Source organism: Oncorhynchus keta, chromosome 2 (genome assembly GCF_023373465.1).
Source record: "Oncorhynchus keta strain PuntledgeMale-10-30-2019 chromosome 2, Oket_V2, whole genome shotgun sequence".
Classification (NCBI taxonomy): domain Eukaryota; kingdom Metazoa; phylum Chordata; class Actinopteri; order Salmoniformes; family Salmonidae; genus Oncorhynchus; species Oncorhynchus keta.
In genome coordinates this window covers 75,404,750-75,425,162 of record NC_068422.1, presented here as the reverse complement: position 1 = coordinate 75,425,162, position 20,413 = coordinate 75,404,750, and the positions used below count along the sequence as shown (strand labels likewise).

The 20,413-nt window shown below is 43.2% G+C and overlaps 1 protein-coding gene across 32 annotated transcripts in view; it reads right to left on the bottom strand.

Annotated features, from left to right (window-relative positions):
• The window catches only part of LOC118362600 (synaptotagmin-7), a 110,296-nt gene that overhangs the window by 51,029 nt on the left and 38,854 nt on the right, over positions 1-20,413 (bottom strand). For all 32 annotated transcript variants that reach the window (XR_008083787.1, XR_008083786.1, XR_008083792.1 and 29 more), the window contains exon 2: positions 10,229-10,332. Coding sequence is in view for 5 of the 32 variants with exons in the window: in XM_052483716.1 (XP_052339676.1) it covers positions 10,229-10,332 (104 nt within the window). In the remaining 27 variants the exon portion in view is untranslated. The remainder of the gene's footprint in view (positions 1-10,228; positions 10,333-20,413) is intronic.

Genomic DNA, 20,413 nt, shown 5'->3' with positions numbered 1-20,413 from the left:
AATCCAACAAGCTTATGGGCCTTTTTTGAGCAACACTGTAATGCGAACTGTGTGCATTGAGTCTGGGAGAACTCAGTTTTTGCAAAAATCATCCAGCATTGGCATGAAAATAGGGCTAAACTGGGGCCAAAAAGCTTTGTAGAACTCTCTGGGGAATCCGCCTGGGCCTGGGGACTTGTTAGGTGGCATGGAGGTAATTGCCTCCAGGATCTCCTCAGGAGTGAAGGGGGAGTTGAGATCTTCTTGGTCGGTATCTGATAGTTTAGGTTGCAAGTTTCCCTCTAGGAAGGAGTGGAGATCTGCCTCCGTGTGTTTTCTCTCAGAGGTATATATTTTACAGTAAAAATCATGAAAAGTTCAATTGATATTTTTTGGGTCATATGTGACCTCGTCCTCTGCTGTTCGGATAGCCATGATTGTACGCTCTGCCTGCTCTTTTTTAAATTGGTAAGCAAGCAATCTACTCGGCCTATTGCTATACTCATGGTATTTCTGTTTAGTAAAGAAAACTTTTTTTTGTATCTCCCGAGTATAGTCCAAATTCAGTTTGGCTTTGGCTGCTTTAAGATGACTCCAGGAGGTGCTGTCTAGGGATTGTTTATGTATTTTTTCACAGCATTCCAGCTCCCTCTCAAGATCTAGCCTGTGTGCTTCCATTGCTTTTTTCATAGAGGAAGCATATGCAATTAGATGACCTCTTAGTGTGGCTTTGGCAGCATCCCACATTGTGGCCGGAGAAACAATCTTTGTTGTCTTGTGTGTGGTTGTCTGTCCATGTAGTTACCAATGTATGGAACGCTTCGTTTGATAACATGGAGGTGTTGAATTTCCAGCTCTTTGACCTCGGGATGTTTTTGCAGAGGTCAAAGCGGAGGTGGACAAAGGCGTGATCTGAAAGTGATATGGGTCCGATTGTACAAGTGGCTGAATTTATGAAACTCTTTGGGATAAAAATGTAATCTATACGGGAGTAGGTGTTATGGACATTAGAGTAGTATGTATAGTCCATATATGAGCTATTATTCTCTCTCCAGATATCTATCAGTCCCATCTCTTTAGTAAGAGAGTTCAACATCTTTGCAGATCTAGGATTTGTGGTGGGGACTTTAGATGATTTGTCCAGGGTTGGGTTAAGGGTACAATTAAAATCTCAGGCCACCACGCCAAAGGAAACACAATGCTCATTGAACAGGGTTATCATTTTTGACATTAAAGCAGGAGTATCTGTGTTAGGGACGTATATGTTTAGGATAGTAATTGGTTGACCATATATTGACCCAGTTATCAAAATAAATCTCCCCTCCGGATCAGATATGTTTTTGTCAATTATGAATGGAACATTCTTATGGATAAGTATGGCTGTACCTCTACTGTTTGATTTGAAAGATGAGAAATACACCTGTCCCACCCAAGCTCTGTGGAGTTTGGCATGTTCGGCATCACAGAGGTGTGTCTCTTGTAATAGCGCAATGTCTGCCTTTTCCTTTTTTAGAGCACATAGTATCTTTTTCCGTTTTACTGCATGACCTAGACCATGGCAGTTCCATGTCAGTAGATTTAAGGTGCTAGTCACCATCATCGAACAGTAATCAAACTTTAGTGCAAGTCATCTCTGGGTAAAGGTGGATAATAGTTACAGCTGCATTCACATAAAAGGAAAATAAATGGTATATATAAAATAATAATCTCTGAACACCCCTGTCGAGTTCCCAAACAACTCGACATATCCCGTTGGATCTATTACCCCCCCGCTCAGTCTCAATTCTGTGTTTCAAAAAAAATTAAATGGGAACAGTTAGCAACGCACAACATCTCCCCCTCCCCACCAAAGAAATGCCTCATCCTCTCCTCTCCGCCCCGCATTGAGTAAGTAACAACGTAGACCCCGTCCAGACCACATTAAAAGAGGGAGAAAATAAAATCAATAGCCCAGCCTACATAAACCTCAAGGGACATAGAAAACCACAAGTAATAATAGCAACGGAAAAACAGGGAAATAAAAGTAGGCTGAAACGTTAGTAGGCCTAGGTTAGGCTATAGAGCCTATCCCTCTCAGCTAAAGGAAACTAAATATAGATTAGATGGCTATAATAACATTTAGCGGGGCAGGTGGGTCTTTGGATATCGGCTATATGTTGTTCTCTTCCAGATGCTCTATTTTCTTTTTAGCATATGCTATTGTTTCCATGGCGTCTGTCAATAAGTTTTCCATGGATAGGATTCGCCCCTCTGCCTCGTCCAGGCGCATCCATCTTGTTGTTGATGTCAGGCAAAGCGTTTTCCAGGATTGTCACCTTGCCCCCTATCACACTGAGCTGAGAGTTAATGGCATTTAATTTAATGTTGAGTTCTGTACATTGGGATCTCAACTCTGAAAGGACGTCTTCGACAGAGTGTGGGGTTGGGCCTCGGGGGGGAACGGGTCCTCTTGCTCCTGGCTAATGGTGCTAGATTTTTCTGAAGCTAGCTGCTTCTTGGAGGCCTTTTCCGTCGCTAATGCTCGAGTCCGGGTAAAAATGTTACCTGTAATGTCACCTTTTGTAGCTGCCATGACTTTATGACTAAAGCTAAAGGAGTTAAAACTTGAAGTGTAGGTAAGATTAGGAATTGGAAACAACTTGTGCGGAGCTCTTAGTTAATGCGGCCATCTCATTCAAGGGTCACGTGATCCCCCCATTTCACATTCTTAAAATAAGGTGGTGATCCTAACTGACCCAAAACAGGGAATTGTTACTAGGATTAAATATCAGGAATTGTGAAAAAACTGAGTTTAAATGTATTTGGCTAAGGTGTATGTAAACTTCCAACTTCAACTGTAGGTGTAATCTGGAGCCAAGCGTGTTGATTTTTAATCCAAGGGTATCCTGCTATTGACATACTTGTTGAATTATGGAACAGAACATGACAGCAACAAGTAATTCATGAGCCATCTTTGCAGCACTCCACTAATCAGGCATTTATGGTAGAGTGGCCAGACGGAAGCCACTCCTCAATAAAAGGCACGTGACATCCCGCTTGCTGTTTGCCAAAAGGCACCTAAAGGACTCAGACCATAAGAAACAAGATTCTCTGCTCTTATGAAACCAAGATTGAACTCTTTGGCCTGAATGCCAACCATCACGTCAGGAGGAAACCTGGCACAATCCCTACGGTGAAGCATGGTGGTGGCAGCATCATGCTGTGGGGATGGTTTTCAGTGGCAGGGACTGGGAGTCTAGTCAGGATCGAGGAAAATATGAATGGAGCAAAGTACAGAGACAATCTGCTCCAGAGCGCTCAGGACCTCAGACTGGGGCGAAGTTTCACTTTCCAACAGGACAACAACACTAAACACACAGCCAAGACAATGCAGGAGTGGCTTCGGGACAAGTCTCTGAATGTCCTTGAGTGGCCCAGCCAGAGCCCAGACTTGAACCTGATCGAACATCTCTGGAAAGACCAGACAATAGCTGTGCAGCGACGCTCCCCATCCAACGTGCCAGAGCTTGAAAGGATCTGCAGATATGAATGGGAGAAACTCCCCAAATACAGGTGTGCCAAGCTTGTAGCGTCATACCCAAGAAAACTCGAGGCAGTAATCGCTGCCAAAGAAACTTCAACAAAGTACTAAGTAAAGGGTCTGAATACTTATGTAAATGTGATATTTTTTTATATTTTTTGCATTGTCATTATGGGGTTGTGTGTAGATTGATAAGGGAAAAAAACAATTTAACCAATTTTAGAACAAGGCTGTAACGTAACAAAATGTTGAAAAGGTCAAGGGGTCTGAAAACTTTCTGAATGCACTGTATGAGTGCATAAAAAAGGTAATTGTACAATAAATTGAATACCTGAATTTCCACCAGAATCCCTGAACTCCATTCATTAGTTGTCTGTGCCAGTAAAATGTTTTATGTGCTATAATTCAGTTAATATCTGATGGGACTTTCTTCAGTTAATATCTGATGGGACTTTCTTCAGTTAATATCTGATGGGACTTTCTTCAGTTAATATCTGATGGGACTTTCTTCAGTTAATATCTGATGGGACTTTCTTCAGTTAATATCTGAATTTCTTCAGTTATCTGATGGGACTTTCTTCAGTTAATATCTGATGGGACTTTCTTCAGTTAATATCTGATGGGACTTTCTTCAGTTAATATCTAATGGGACTTTCTTCAGTTAATATCTAATGGGACTTTCTTCAGTTAATATCTGATGGGACTTTCTTCAGTTAATATCTGATGGGACTTTCTTCAGTTAATATCTGATGGGACTTTCTTCAGTTAATATCTGATGGGACTTTCTTCAGTTAATATCTGATGGGACTTTCTTCAGTTAATATCTGATGGGACTTTCTTCAGTTAATATCTGATGGAACTTTCTTCAGTTAATATCTAATGGGACTTTCTTCAGTTAATATCTGATGGGACTTTCTTCAGTTAATATCTGATGGGACTTTCTTCAGTTAATATCTGATGGGACTTTCTTCAGTTAATATCTGATGGGACTTTCTTCAGTTAATATCTGATGGGACTTTCTTCAGTTAATATCTGATGGGACTTTCTTCAGTTAATATCTGATGGGACTTTCTTCAGTTAATATCTGGATTTTGGATTTTATATGGATTTTAAACATGACATTTTTTTAGTATCTTCATCTATTGTCCAACTGTTGCATTTATTAGAATTGTTTTTAAACCCTTTTAACAATTTTGATGACCGTTGCTACATACAGCCAGCTCTCAGGATCTACATGTGAATCCAAACCCTCTCCACAGCAATAATCCATACATCTAAATAATATATATAATATAATAATAATAATATAATAATATATAATAATATAATATATGCCATTTAGCAGACGCTTTTATCCAAAGCGACTTACAGTCATGTGTGCATACATTTTACGTATGGGTGGTCCCGGGGATCGAACCCACTACCCTGGCGTTACAAGCGCCATGCTCTACCAACTGAGCTACAGAAGGACCACATCTGTTAACCATACAAAATGAACGGATGGGAGCATCAAGCATCAGACACAGTGGGGATTAGACACGTCCACGCACATACAACACTCCCAACACACATACCACACTACACACTCAGAAACAGTACATGCCCAAACATACATAAAACAGAGGTGTTAAAATAGATCCAGAATTCCCAACAGTCAGTGGAATTATAATGAAACATTTTGAGATTAATCTGAAGACTGCAACTATATGATCGCTGCAGCTGTACATAATCTATTGGTAAATAGCCCACCCATTTTCACCTACCTCATCCCCACAGTTTTTATTCATTTACTTTTCTGCTCTTTTGCACACCAATATCTCTACCTGTACATGATCATCTGATAATTTATCACTCCAGTGTTAATCTGCAATATTGTAATTATTTGTCTACCTCCTCATGCCTTTTGCACACATTGTATATAGACTCCCCTTTTTTTCTACTGTGTTATTAAAATTGACTTGTTAATTGTTTACTCCATGTGTAACTATGTGTTGTCTGTTCACACTGCTATGCTTTATCTTGGCCAGGTCACAGTTGCAAATGAGAACTTGTTCTCAACTAGCCTACCTGGTTAAATAAAGGTGAAAAAAAAATTTAAATGATAAAACTTGGAACTCAGGACTGCAGCTATATGATAAACCTTGGAACTCAGGACTGCAGCTATATAATAAACCTTGGAACTCAGGACTGCAGCTATATGATAAACCTTGGAACTCAGGACTGCAGCTATATGATTGGCCTGGCCTTGCGTATCAAATTAATGCAGGGTTGATGACAATTTGTACACACAGTTTGACTCAAACTGTTATAGTTTCATATCGAAAAGATACTCAAGCTGAGTTTCTAAACCAGCTTGATTCAATAGGTGTTACTCACCAAACCTAATATTTACAATGTGATCCTTGTAAAATCAAATAATGATGGATTTTCCTTTCATTTCAGTTCCTTTCCAAACATATACATAACATGTAGTAGAGGAAACCTTAACCCTGTAAAGAAATGTTTTCAAAAGGCAGTTTGGAGCAGGAAAGGGTTTTACTATAGACTTACTGTCACATTCTCTGTCACAAATTACATGGCCTGTTTGTTATAAACACTTATCAATAGAGGGCAGATCTCTGGAAATGACCTAACCCCACTGCCCACCCATCCACCCCACACACAGTCATTCACTCACACAGTTGTTTTAGGGACTCAGAAAAAGGCTAGATTTCAAACAGTCAAGAATATGCTATCAAGTGCAGCTCATCTATCATTTAACACTATCATAAAATCTTCAGGAGGCTAGAGAGTAGGGGAAGGAGAGAGAAAACACTGAAGACAGGGAGTGGGACATGAGAGAGAGAGGGAGAGGGAAGAGAAGGGAAAGAAGATGGAGAGAAAGGCAGAGGCAATGTATGATTGAGTGGGAGAGAGAGAGAGAGAGAGAGAGAGAGAGAGAGAGAGAGAGAGAGAGAGAGAGAGAGAGAGAGAGAGAGAGAGAATGAGGGGAGTTGAAACAGAATAAAGTGAGATGGAGAGAGGAGAGACATCAGAGGATATGGGAGAGAGTGGGGGAGGATGGGGGAGAGAATAGAGGAGATGATGGGGAGAGGGAAGGGGGAGAGAATAGAGGAGAGGATAAGGGAATGGAGAAGAGGGTGGGGGAGAAGAGGTGGGCATCATGGATGTCTCCCCGCTAAGAACAGTGTAATGCTGCAGCCCTGTGAAGGATGTGTCCTCAGCCCTCAGTCCCGCTGTTGTTATATCTGTCACAGCACAACATACATAATGGCTGCCAACACCACTCCTATCTCCCTTCTCCTCCCCTCTTCCCATCACCTATCCAACTCTTTCTTCCCCTCCTCATCTCCTCCATCCCCTCCTCCCTCCCCACTTCCTGCTTCCTCCCTCTCCTTCTCTCCTCCTTCCCCTTCTCTGCTCCTCCCCCTCCCCTCCATCCTCTCCTCCTTCCCTCCTCCTTCCTGCCATAATCGACCCATGAGACCTGTTTCTGACTTCTTCATCTTCCCTCACCCATATGCTGGGCTGATATACTGCACTTCTACACAGGGCTGCATCTATCAACTACCATGGGCTAAATATCACAGTATTTATCACAGTATTTATCTAATTGTGTCTATCTCTGTGTACTTCCTCATAAACACAATGGTCTCAGAGCCGCATAGCTATGTCACAATGGGACGCCAGACTATCGTGTCTCTCAGCATCTGTAGACTCTGAATTACGGTTACGAAACACTTGTTAAGAGGGAGACATATGGTATTTGCAAAGACAGACAAAGAGTGTGAGGGTAAATAGAGAAATAGAAAGGGCGAGGACAAGAGAAATGGACAGTGAGGGTTGAGTAGTTTTACTGTGTGTGTGTCTGTGTATTTGACAGGGTATGATATGATTAATCTTTGAAGAGCAGACTGAAAGTCTTCTATCTACACAGGGTGTGACAGACTGGTAAAATATCATAGATGTGCAGCAATACAAATGTGCGTAATACCAGTTACTAATATTACATATTATTTACATGCTTTAAGCATGCTTATTCAATCTCCATCTCACTTCAGAACCGTTCTCAGCTGAATTCAGTCCTCTGCATGTTTTACCCACCTATGTGCTCTCCTCACTCCACAAATGCTCCTAGACAGAGAGAGAGAGAGAGAGAGAGAGAGAGAGAGAGAGAGAGAGAGAGAGAGAGAGAGAGAGAGAGAGAGAGAGAGAGAGAGAGAGAGAGAGAGAGAGAGAGAGAGAGAGAGAGAAAGAGAGAGAGAGAGAGAGAGAGAGAGAGAGAGAGAGAGAGAGAGAGAGAGAGAGAGAGAGAGAAGGCCAAGATATGGACAGAGAGATAACTAGAAAGAGGCGGAGAAAGAAAAGCCAAGAGAGGGAGAGGGACAGACAGAGGAGAGGGACAACGATGGAGAGAGGGAGGGAGGGAGCAAAAGCAGGGGAGAGTATTTCCAGAGAAACATATGGGCAGAATCACAGTTGCTCAGGCAGCAGCCAATAGCTCAGAGTGATGTGTACATTAGCATATGAATCATTAGCATGGGACCAGGAGCCGGCGACAAGCAGGCACACGCACTGCTCAGAGCACAAAGCCATGTTTACATAACCTAATGGAGAATTCTGTTCATGTTCACCATCATGGCCACACAACATCCCCATACCATTCCCCTTGCATACTACCAAGAGCCCACACACAAAGTTATGGAAACAGAAGGACACTCAAGAAAATAGAACACAACCGGAAAGCACTGCAACTTTTATCCAAGGAGTTTTTTATGGCAGAAAAAGTAATTTGGAGTTATGCGGTAAACTAAAGCTGGCAAGAGACTAAAATGTTATTTAACTTTGCAAGGTAGTTAAGAACACATTCTTATTTACAATGACTGCCTACCCTGGCCAAACCCAGACGATGCTGGGCCAATTGTGGGCCACCCAATCACAGCCGGATGTGATACAGCCTGGATTCGTACCAGGGACTGTAGTGACACCTCTTTTTATTTTATTTAAGTAGGCAAGTCAGTTAAGAACAAATTCTTACTTAAAATGACAACCTAGGAACAGTGGGGTAACTGCCTTGTTCAGGGGCAGAACGACAGAGTTTTACCTTGTCAGCTCTGGGATTCAAACTAGCAACCTTTCAGTTAATAGTCCAACGCTCTAACCACTAGGCTACCAGCCACTGAGATGCAGTGCTTTAGAACGCTGCGCAACTCGGGAGCCCAAAATATGAACTCAAAAGTGTGATTCTGCCATTGACTAACTGCTAGACACAAAATTCAATGTGCTCATGTTCTATCCTCAGTGTCTGCATTTTAGTGTCCTTGAATGTGTGTATTACCGTTTTGCTTATGTTAATGTGGTGAATGTAGCCTACAGTTTATGCACACATATGCACACATATGTTGCAATACACTGAGACCAGATGTACGGGTGGGGGAGGTGAGAGAATGAAAGAATGAGAGGAGGGGAAATCATTCTTTACTTAATAGAATATGATATACTCAATGATATAGAATGGTGAAATGATTCAATCAAACAGACTATCTTTTCATTCTGAATGTCTGATCCATGAACCATCTTTCTGCTTTCCTCTAATTGCCAAATGGCAGGAACAGGCAGCAAATAGCTCATTATTAATTGTAGCTAATTACCTGGGTGTCCAACTGTACCATTTTAATGGCATGGGGTTCGGAGAAGGCCACGGACATAGTGCATTGTCATGGAGAGAGAGAGAGAGAGAGAGAGAGAGAGAGAGAGAGGGGGGGGGGGGGGGGTGGAGAGATATGGAGAGCGAAAGATGGAGAGAATTGCTGAAACTTTTACAGAGCTTTTCATTCCCGACATAATCTCAAAGCATGTCTTTGCATGTCTCCGTCTCTCACATGTCTCAGTCTCTCACAGTCTTCCTCTTGTGCAATATGTAACACCTACAGCCTAACACCTCTCTCTCTCTCTCACTATGCTGCAGTTCTATTATGAGGATGTGGGGCATGTCTGTGCAAATGTGTGTGTATACAGTTCTGGGGTTCAACCCTACCAGGTAGCTAACCTTACCAGGCAGCTAACCTTAGCAGGCAGCTAACCCTAACAGGCAGCTAACCTTACCAGGCAGCTAAACCTACCAGGCAGCTAACCCTACCAGGCAGCTAACCCTACCAGGCAGCTAACCTTACCAGGCAGCTAACACTACCAGGCAGCTAACCCTACCAGGCAGCTAACCTTACCAGGCAGATAACCCTACCAGGTAGCTAACCCTACCAGGCAGCTAACCCTACCAGGCATCTAACCTTACCAGGCAGCTAACCCTACCAGGCAGCTAACCTTACCAGGCAGCTAACCCTACCAGGCAGGTAACCTTACCAGGCAGCTAACCCTACCAGGCAGCTAACCCTACCAGGCAGCTAACCTTACCAGGCAGCTAACCCTACCAGGCAGCTAACCCTACAAGGAAGCTAACTCAGAATAAATCCCTACTAGCTCTGGGGAATATTATGAGTCAGTGCTGGGGTGTGTAATTTGACCTGAACATGTGTATATTGACCTCTCGGCCAGGTCATCATTGCCGATGATAACTGACCAACATAGTTGATTAAAAGTTGTACAAATAAATAAGAGTCATGGAAGAGTGGATGGAAGCCTGCTGTACTGTTTTGTTCTGGGAAGAACAATGTGTCCTAAAACCAGATAATAGGATAAAATGTCATAGGTAAATGTTAGTGGTCCACTCACCAGTTTGCGTTGACACCAGGTGCAGACTCCACACAGAGCTACGAGCCACACGACACACACCGTCAGCCCCAGAGATACCAGAAACACACTGATAGATAAAGACCCTGCAGAGAGACAGAGGGGGGGAGAGATAGAGAGAGAGAGAGGTTGTGAGGTCTGGGGTCCGCTCACCAACCAAGATTTCACAAAATGGGACAAACACCAAATTGAGACTCTGCACGCAGAATTCTGCAAAAATATCATCCGTGTACAACGTAGAACACCAAATAATGCAGAGCAGAATTAGGCCGATACCCACTAATTATCAAAATCCAGAAAAGAGCTGTTCAATTCTACAACCACCTAAAAGGAAGCGATTCCCAAACCTTCCATAACAAAGTCAAATCAAATTTATTTATATAGCCCTTCGTACATCAGCTGATATCTCAAAGTGCTGTACAGAAACCCAGCCTAAAACCCCAAACAGCAAGCACCTACAGAGAGATGAACCTGGAGAAGAGTCCCCTAAGCAAGCTGGTCCTGGGACTCTGTTCACGAACACAAACACACCCCACAGAGCCCCAGGACAGCAGCACAATTAGACCCAACCAAATCATGAGAAAACAAAAAGATAATTACTTGACATATTGGGAAAGAATTAACAAAAAAACAGAGCAAACTAGAATGCTATTTGGCCCTAAACAGAGAGTACACAGTGGCAGAATACCTGTCCACTGTGACTGACCCAAACTTAAGGAAAGCTTTGACTATGTACAGACTTAGTGAGCATAGCCTTGCTATTGAGAAAGGCCACCGTAGACAGACCTGGCTCTCAAGAGAAGACAGGCTATGTGCACACTGCCCACAAAATTAGGTGGAAACTGAGCTGCACTTCCTAACCTCCTGTCCAACGTATGACCATATTAGAGATGCATATTTCCTTCAGATTACACAGATCCACAAAGAATTTGAAAACAAATCCAATTTTGATAAACTCCCATATCTACTGGGTGAAATTCCACAGTGTGCCATCACAGCAGCAAGATTTGTGACCTGTTGCCACAAGAAGGGCAACCAGTGAAGAACAAACACCATTGTAAATACAACACATATTTATGCTTATTTATTTTCCCTTGTGTACTTTAACTATTTGTACATTTTTACAACACTGTATATATATAATATGACATTTGTAATGTCTTTATTGTTTTGAAACTTCTGTATGTGTAATGTTTACTGTTAATTTTTATTGTTTATCTCACTTTTGTATATTATCTTCCTCACTTGCTTTGGCAATGTTAACACTTGTTTCCCATGTCAATAAAGCCCCTTGAATTGAATTGAATTGAGAATTGAGAGAGAGAGAGAGAGAGAGAGAGAGAGAGAGAGAGAGAGAGAGAGCGAGAGAGAGATGGGGAGAGAGAGGGGGACAGAGGGGGGAGGGGAGAGAGAGGAAGAGAGATAGCGAGGGAGAGGAAGAGAGATAGAGGTCACTGTTAAATGCAAGTCAATCATGAGATGGGAAGGAGAAGGAGAGAAAGGGCAAGACCAAGAGAAAATGTTGTTGAAAGAATATCTCTACATATCCCTTTGGCAATGTGTTGGTAAAATCTAATAAACACATGCAGGAAAAATACACAAATGAGGCATAGGAGAGGGAAGTGTGGGAGGAGAGGGAAGTGTGGGAGGAGAGGGAAGTGTGGGAGGAGAGGGAAGTGTGGGAGGAGAGGGAAGTGTGGGAGGAGAGGGAAGTGGGGAGGAGAGGGAAGTGTGGGAGGAGGAGAGGAGAGGGAAGTGTGGGAGGAGAGGGAAGTGTGGGAGGAGAGGGAAGTGTGGGAGGAGAGGGAAGTGTGGGAGGAGAGGGAAGTGTGGGAGGAGAGGGAAGTGTGGGAGGAGAGGGAAGTGTGGGAGGAGGGGAAGTGTGAGAGGGAGGGAAGTGTGGGAGGAGAGGGAAGTGTGGGAGGAGAGGGAAGAGGAGGGAAGTGTGGGAGGAGAGGGAAGTGTGGGAGGAGGGGAAGTGTGGGAGGAGAGGGAAGTGTGGGAGAGGGAGAGGGAGAGGGAAGTGTGAGTGTGGGAGGAGAGGGAAGTGTGGGAGGAGAGGGAAGTGTGGGAGGAGAGGGAAGTGTGGGGAGAGGGAAGTGTGGGAGGAGAAGTGTGGGAGGAGAGGGAAGTGTGGGAGGAGAGGGAAGTGTGGGAGGAGAAGGGGAGGAGAGGGAAGTGTGGGAGGAGAGGGAGGAGAGGGAAGTGTGAGCCTGTAATGTGCTTTTTTAATATGCTCTCTCCCACTCCATCATCACTAACCTGCAGACAGAGCAATCTATCAAGAGAAAAAGGGAAAGAGACAGGGAAAGAGGGCAAGTGTACCGGTATAAATATCATGTCTACTTTCCCCATCTGTGTCAGTATCTACAGCTGGTGAATGAATACAGAGTTGCTGAAACGAAGGAAAAGAAAAACAATGGTCATTAAGAGGGTTCAATTACAAGTCTTGTAATCTGCAGCTTCCTTCCTCTTTGGTGTCTCATTGTACATGATCAGTACTGCAGCTTTTCCTCTTGTCTTTTGTTCATCTTTCAAGAAGTCAAGACCAAACTTGAGAGATGAAACCTCTTTCACGCACACATTTCTGGTAAAAAAAAATCACTACATCACTGCATCTTGAATGCTATTCATCTAGCCCACCTCCTCTGCCAAGACAATTCAAAAGGCAAAGACGTGTTGGCAAACAACATTGTGCATAAACAATGGACTTCAATTCCACCTCATCCTCCCATTCTTTCTGTTACATTCTCCCTTTCTCTGTCCCTCTGCCTACACAATTCCTCTGCTTTCTCATCCCTTCCTCTCTCCATCCCTCTCTCCACCCCTCTCTCCATCTCTCTCTCCACCCCTCTCTCTATCCCTCTCTCCACCCCTCTCTCCATCTCTCTCTCTCTATCCTTCCCTATAAAACTCCAGGTCTTGTAAGTTGTTCATGGCAGAGAACAGAAGGAGTAGCTTGGTAAAAACATCCACATATCACTCTTCCCTCACACTTTCTTTAATTTCCTGTCATCCTTCCTCTATCTCCACATGAGGCCTCCTACCTTTCGCCATTCTTTCTTGCTCTCATTTGGTTAGTATGTTGTTCAATTTATTTTCCTACTATCTATTGTGAGAAAAATAATACAGTGAGTAGCCTTTGTAGAACACATCCATCAAAGGAAGCAATCAGTTGACATTATGTTTTCAACAGAACCTGAGCAATGACAATGATACTGTAACTATCCATTACTGGTCATCTCACTCAGACAGCAATTCAACATGTCATAATGCTGCTGATAAGTGGCCATAATGGCAGGTGTTTCATGGAGCTCTTTCATCTTTTCAGTATTTTTTTAAAGGGATGAAATGGATGACCCTGAGGCCTACCATATACAGTATGCTGTTGTAATGTTAAGAAAAGTAGATATGTGTATAGATGCCATTTTTAATTGCAGAGAGTTTTTTTCCTCTTCTCTTACCTTCGTCATTGCTGTGGATTAGACTACAGTGTATACGTTTCAGTGAAATGGTCAAAAACAGTTCCTAGCCTATTTAGTCCACTGTTGAGCTACATAATGGCTGAAGATCATTGTTTGGTTTAAGGTAGGCTAACTTATGAACAAAGACCAATGTTGCGCCGAACAGCCAATGGAGGTTAAACAAACAGCTGTGATTCAGCACAATGGACAGCGGCAGAATCGGAATTCACCCGAACAGTGTGGACCATTTTTTATAGTTGTAGTGGAGCTACCCATTCCATTACGACAATCTCTGAAGATAAATGGGGAATAGACTATAGGCTTATACCAGGAAGAAATAGAGACACAGCATTCTCTCGCATAACCAATAATAACCAAAAACTAGAAAGATAACACACTAACATGATTTAACAATAAGTGTTTAATGACCTGGCCTGGCCTGGCACAAAGGAGCTGTTAAGTACAGCATACATAATAACCAGGAGGAGAAATAAGCCGAGGTAGCTAGCTTCCTGACTGTAAGGTTGCTGTAAGGTTGCTACACAGCGCAATTACTACTGTGAGCTGGCCCACCCTAATATTGAAACTCATCTTGATCTCCCAGAGGCACATCCATTAGATGCTTTTGATAGGGCAGAGAATTGCATCCTGGTCATTAGCTCGGTGAGTTCCTGTAATGATTAAACAGCAGCTTTAATATGTCTACCAGTCCAGCCATGCTGCTGTAAAAGAGCCTGGGATAGAGATACAGTGCCTTGGAAAAGTATTCATCCCCCTTCGCGTTTTTACTATTTTGTTGCATTACAACATGTAATTTAAATGGATTTTTATTTGGATTTCATGTTATGGACATAAAAATAGAAAATAGTCCAGCACTAAGCAAGCGGCACCATGAAGACTATAAGGAGCTCTCCAAACAGGTCAGGGACAAAGTTGTGGAGAAGTACAGATCAGGGTTGGGTTATAAAAAAATATCAGAAACTTTGAACATCCCATGGAGCATGGAAAGAAATGGAAAGAAAATGGCACCACAACAAACCTGCCAAGCCTCCCACCAAAACTCACGGACCAGGCAAGGAGGGCATTAATCAGAGAGGCAAGAAAGAGACAAAAGATAACCCTCAACGAGCTGCAAAGCTCCACAGCGGAGATTGGAGTATCTGTCCATAGGACCACTTTAAGCCGTACACTCCATAGAGCTGGGCTTTACGGAATAGTAGAAAAAAGCCTTTGCTTAAAGAAAAAAATAAGCAAACACATTTGGTGTTCACCAAAAGACATGTGGGAGACTCCCCAAACTTATGGAAGAAGGTACTCTGGTCAGATGAGACTAAAATGTTGCTTTTTGCTATCAAGGAAAACGCTATGTCTGGGGCAAACCCAACACCTCTCATTACCCAGAGAACAGCATCCCCACAGTGAAGCATGGTGGTGGTAGCATCATGCTGTGGGGATGTTTTTCCACCGGCAGAGACTGTGAAACTGGTCAGAATTGAAGGAATGATGGATGGTGCTAAATTCTTGAGGGAAACCTGTTTCAGTCCTCCAGAGATTTGAGGCTGGGATGGAGGTTCACCTTCCAGCAGGATAATGACCCTAAGCATACTGCTAAAGCAACACTTGAGTGGTTTATGGGGAAACATTTAAATGTCTTGGAATGGCCTAGTCAAAGCCCAGATCTCAATCCAATTGAGAATCTGTGGTATGACTTAAATATTGCTGTACACCAGCAGAACCCATCCAATTTGAAGGAGCTGGAGCAGTTTTGCCATAAAGAATGGGCAAAAATCCCAGTGGCTAGATGTGCCAAGCTTATAAAGACATACCCCAAGAGACTTGTAGCTGTAATTGCTGCAAAAGGTGCCTCTACAAAGTATTGACTTTGGGGGGGGGGTGAATAGTTATGCATGCTCAAGTTTTCTGTTTACTTGTCTTACTTCTTGTTTGTTTCACAATAACAAATATTTTGCATCCTAAAAAAGTGGTAGGCATGTTGTGTAAATCAAACGATACAAACCCCCAAAAAGGAAAAATGCCAAGGGGTGAATACTTTCACAAGACACTGTAGATGGATACAGCTGTGCTGCATTTAGCTGAGGAAAAAGGGTGGAAAATAGCAGCGAGCCTAACAGAAGGTGGTGGTAGTGTAAACAAGGGGTTGAATCAGACTGTTGTATTACAGCTGTGGTGTGTATGGTCGTTGGGCAGGGATGGGTGCATCAGGTAGGGATGCTTTCAAAAGGATTGCGACAGCTTCCCTAATACTTTTACGGTCCAAATAATTCACATGGAGACTATGAATCACTAAAAGCTAATGAGTTCTGCCCCAGAAAAGGCAATTTATTACAGTGTACAACACAAAGACAGCTCTGGCAAAAACAATATGGTCACATGGATGGCCCTTCTCACTGACTCTCTCCCCAGGAGTGGCCCCATGCAGTGCTGTGCTGGGTGTCACACAGAGAGCCTCCTGTGGCTAATTCCAGACCAGACATTCACAGCACTGCAGCTATCACACACACACACACACACACACACACACACACACACACACACACACACACACACACACACACACACACACACACACACACACACACACACACACACACACACACACACACACACACACACACACACACACACACACACACACACAGCATAAGCTCCTATTGTCTCATTTCATCACTGCCCTCTTGAAAGTTCATTTTTATTGTACACATACTGCATGAGCTTTGGCGTTTCCATAAAACTACAAACAGAAAAATAATGCGAGTGTCTTTTCAGTCTATTCCTCTCAGTTGTTATATTTCTCTCTCATCTTCCCACTCTGAGCCCCTGTCGGTCCACCACTATTTTCCCTCATCAAGTAATTACATGATTTTCTACTGAAACGATTAAAACTACTCATCAGAAAGAATAGCCTCCATAACAATCCCTCCAACCCTCTCTGGTTTTTAAACCCACATTAACCCCACATGCAGCCATCCTCTCCACTGGTTTACTAGTATCTAAGGATTGTACGGATAGAGAAAAAGTTGACCAAATTACACAGCAATTGGTGTCTGTTTTGTGACGGGTAGGGTACCAAATGCATGCATATTCAACATCTCTACCTGAAAGTCCCAGGTATGCCTGCATCTACACCTGGCTGCTCTCATCCTTCTCACTCTGAACTAAAGGTTGCTGCTGTCTGTCTTCCCCAGGCACCTCTCTCTCCACCTCGCCAGACAGATGTAGAGGATCCATCATAATGAGGTCACTGACCCACTTCTAAAACACACACACATAACGGCATCATCATTTCATCAGCATAATCACTAAGTCATCTGCTGTAACTACGAGTGATGGGGGGAAAAACACTTTTGGGGCTACTGTAGGTAGAGTTAGAGTTCGTTAGCGTTAGCTAGCGTTAGGTTGGCTGTACCTGCGCCAAAACGCTGGTATTCTTCATCTTATATCTTATAGTTGGTTCTCCATCTTTGTTTTAAATAGTGAGCCAACATTTTTTCACCTCTTTTATTTCCCTGACTGATCAAAAGCAACTGCTCTCTCTTGTCTCTCTGCAGCAGACATATAGTGAGCAATATGTTTGGAACATCAAATCGCAATAAAATCACAGTATCGAATAGCAATACAGTTGAAGTCAGAAGTTTACATAAACCTTAGCAAAATACATTTCAACTCTGTTTTTCCCAATTCCTGACATTTAATCAGAGAAAAAATTGCCCGTCTTAGGTCAGTTATGAGTGAAATGTCAGATTAATAGAAGAGAGAATGATTTATTTCAGCTTTTATTTCTTTCATCACATTCCCAGTTGGTCAGAAGTTTACATACACTTAATTATTATTTGGTAGCATTGCCTTTAAATTGTTTAACGTTTTGGGTAGCCTTCCACAAGCTTCCCACAATAAGTTGGGTGAATATCGGCCCATTCCTCCTGACAGAGCTGGTGTAACTGAGTCAGGTTTGTAGGCCTCCTTGCTCGCACACGCGGACAAGGACTTTATGATGGCCACTCCAATACCTTGACTTTGTTGTCCTTAAGCAATTTTGACACAACTTTGGAAGTATACTTGGGGTCATTGTCCATTTGGAAGACCCAATTGCAACCAAGCTTCAACTTCCTGACTGATGTCTTGAGATATTGCTTCAATATATCAACATAATTTTCCTCCCTCATGATGCCATCTATTTTGTGAAGTGCACCAGTCCCTCTTTGCAGCAAAGCACCCCAACAACATGATGCTGCCATCCCCGTGCTTCAACGTTTGGGATGGTGTTCTTCGGCTTGCAAGCCTCCCCCTTTTTCCTCCATACATAATGATGGTTATTTTAGCCAAACGGTTCTATTTTGTTTCATCAGACCAGAGGACATTTCTCCAAAACGTATGATCTTTGTTCCCATGTGCAGTTGCAAACCGTAGTCTGTCTTTTTTTATGGCGGTTTTTGAGCAGTGGCTTCTTCCTTGCTGAGCGGCCTTTCAGGTTATTTCGATATAGGACTGGTTTTACTGTGGATATAGATACTTTGTACCTGTTTCCTCCAGCATCTTCACAAGGTCCTTTGCTGTTGTCCTGGGATTGATTTGCACTTTTTGCACCAAAGTACGTTCATCTCTAGGAGACAGAACGCATCTCCTACCTGATCGGTATGACGGCTCCGTGGTCCCATGGTGTTTATACTTGCATACTATTGTTGTACAGATGAACGTGGTACCTTCAGGCATTTGGAAATAGCTCCCAATGATGAACTAGACTTGTGGAAGCCTACACTCTTTTTTGTTGGGGTGTTTTTTTCTTGGCTGATTTCTTTTGATTTTCCCATGATGTCAATCAGAGGCACTGAGTTTGAAGGTAGGCCTTAAAATACATCCACAGGTACACCTCCAATTGACTCAAATTATGTCAATTAGCCTATCAGAAGCTTCTAAAGCCATTACTTAATTCCTGGAATTTTCAAAGCTATTTAATGGCACAGTCAACTTACTGTGTGTAAACTTCTGACCCACTGGAATTGTGATAAGTGAAATAATCTGTCTGTAAACAATTGTTGGAAAAATGACTTGTGTCATTGTAACGGTTTTCTTTAGGTGAAGTAGAGGCAGACCAAAATGCAGCGTGGTTTCTTTGATTCATGTTTAATAACAAAAAGATAAACACAAACACTACAAACGTGGAAAACCAAAAACAGCCCTATCTGGTGCAAAACACAGAGACAGGAACAATCACCCACAAACACACAGTGAAACCCAGGCTACCTAAATATGGTTCCCAATCAGAGACAATGACTAACACCTGCCTCTGATTGAGAACCATATCAGGCCAGACATAGAAATAGACAAACAAGACATCCAACATAGAATGCCCACTCAGATCACACCCTGACCAACCAAAACATAGAAACATACAAAGAAAACTATGGTCAGGGTGTGACAGTCATGTACAAAGTAGATGTCCTAACTGACTTGCCAAAACAATAATTTGTTAACAGGAAATGTGTGGAGTGGTTGAAAATGAGTTTTAATGACTCCAACCTAAGTGTATGTAAACTTCCGACTTCAACTGTACATACAGTATATGCTGTAGAATCGTGAGAATCGCAGTACATATTGTATTGTGAGGTGCCTGGCATTTCCCAGGCCTAGTAACTACCGACATATTTTATCCTCCATGTCAATTGTGAGGGCATCGATTGGGATAAAATAAATATTTACAAATGACTCAGTGTGATTCACTTGATGACCTGTTTCAGTGCACCGCCGTGAGGACCCGGAGTTATTTACAGCTGCTTTAAGTGAGAATCCTGCACGCTGTCAGAAGAGCCCCCTTCCTTCTTCCCTCTCTACCTCCCTCCCTTCTTCCCTCTCTCTCTCCTCTGCTTCACCTGCTGTGCTAATCTGCTTGTGTTCTGCTCACTCAGCCACTGGTGTTTGTGCCCAAGCTGACACAGAATCAGGGCTATTAGTCACAGGGGACCAGCAGAGGAGCATGTCTGTCTGGTCCAGGGGACGGGGGTGGGCGATCGGGGAAGGCAGAGCAAAGTGAAGCCCCACCTGGAGAGCTGAACCCTTGACCCTGCCACCCGCCACTAGGACCAACCATCAGCGGAGGAAAAGAGCCGACACCTTGGCTGTTCTCATTATACAGGACCAGCACCTGAGAGCCATTCCTGTAACAGTATATTCCCACGAGATCTCATGTTAGGCGGGTTACAGGGTGAGCCAGCATCACTGTAACTATTCTGCGTTCTGCACAGTCACCCCATTCCAATGAGTTCATCTGGGCTACAATACCCGGACCCCTTCATCTGCCGGTATGGGGCACGGAACCCCGTCGATGCTTCACGACTGGACTACCGACGTAATCTGCTCGAGGGGGTACTCAACTGGCTCCTACGTCGCGATGTCCCCTGAATGCCCATCTGCTAGCTGTCTAGAGCATATCGGACTGTTGGCTAATAGGCCCATCGGCCAATTTCTTGGGCCCCTTTTACTCAACGAAGCCCTGCTTATCCATCAAGACTGGACTACCAATGTAATCTGCCGGAGGATTTTTTCCAACAGGCCCCTCCGCCGCGACGTCTCCTGAATGCCCATCTGCTAGCCTGCTAGCTGGGGCCCGCTAGCTGTCTAGAGCATTTTGGACTGTTAGATGAATAGATCCATTGTCCAATTTCTTGGGCCACTATACCTATTTTGC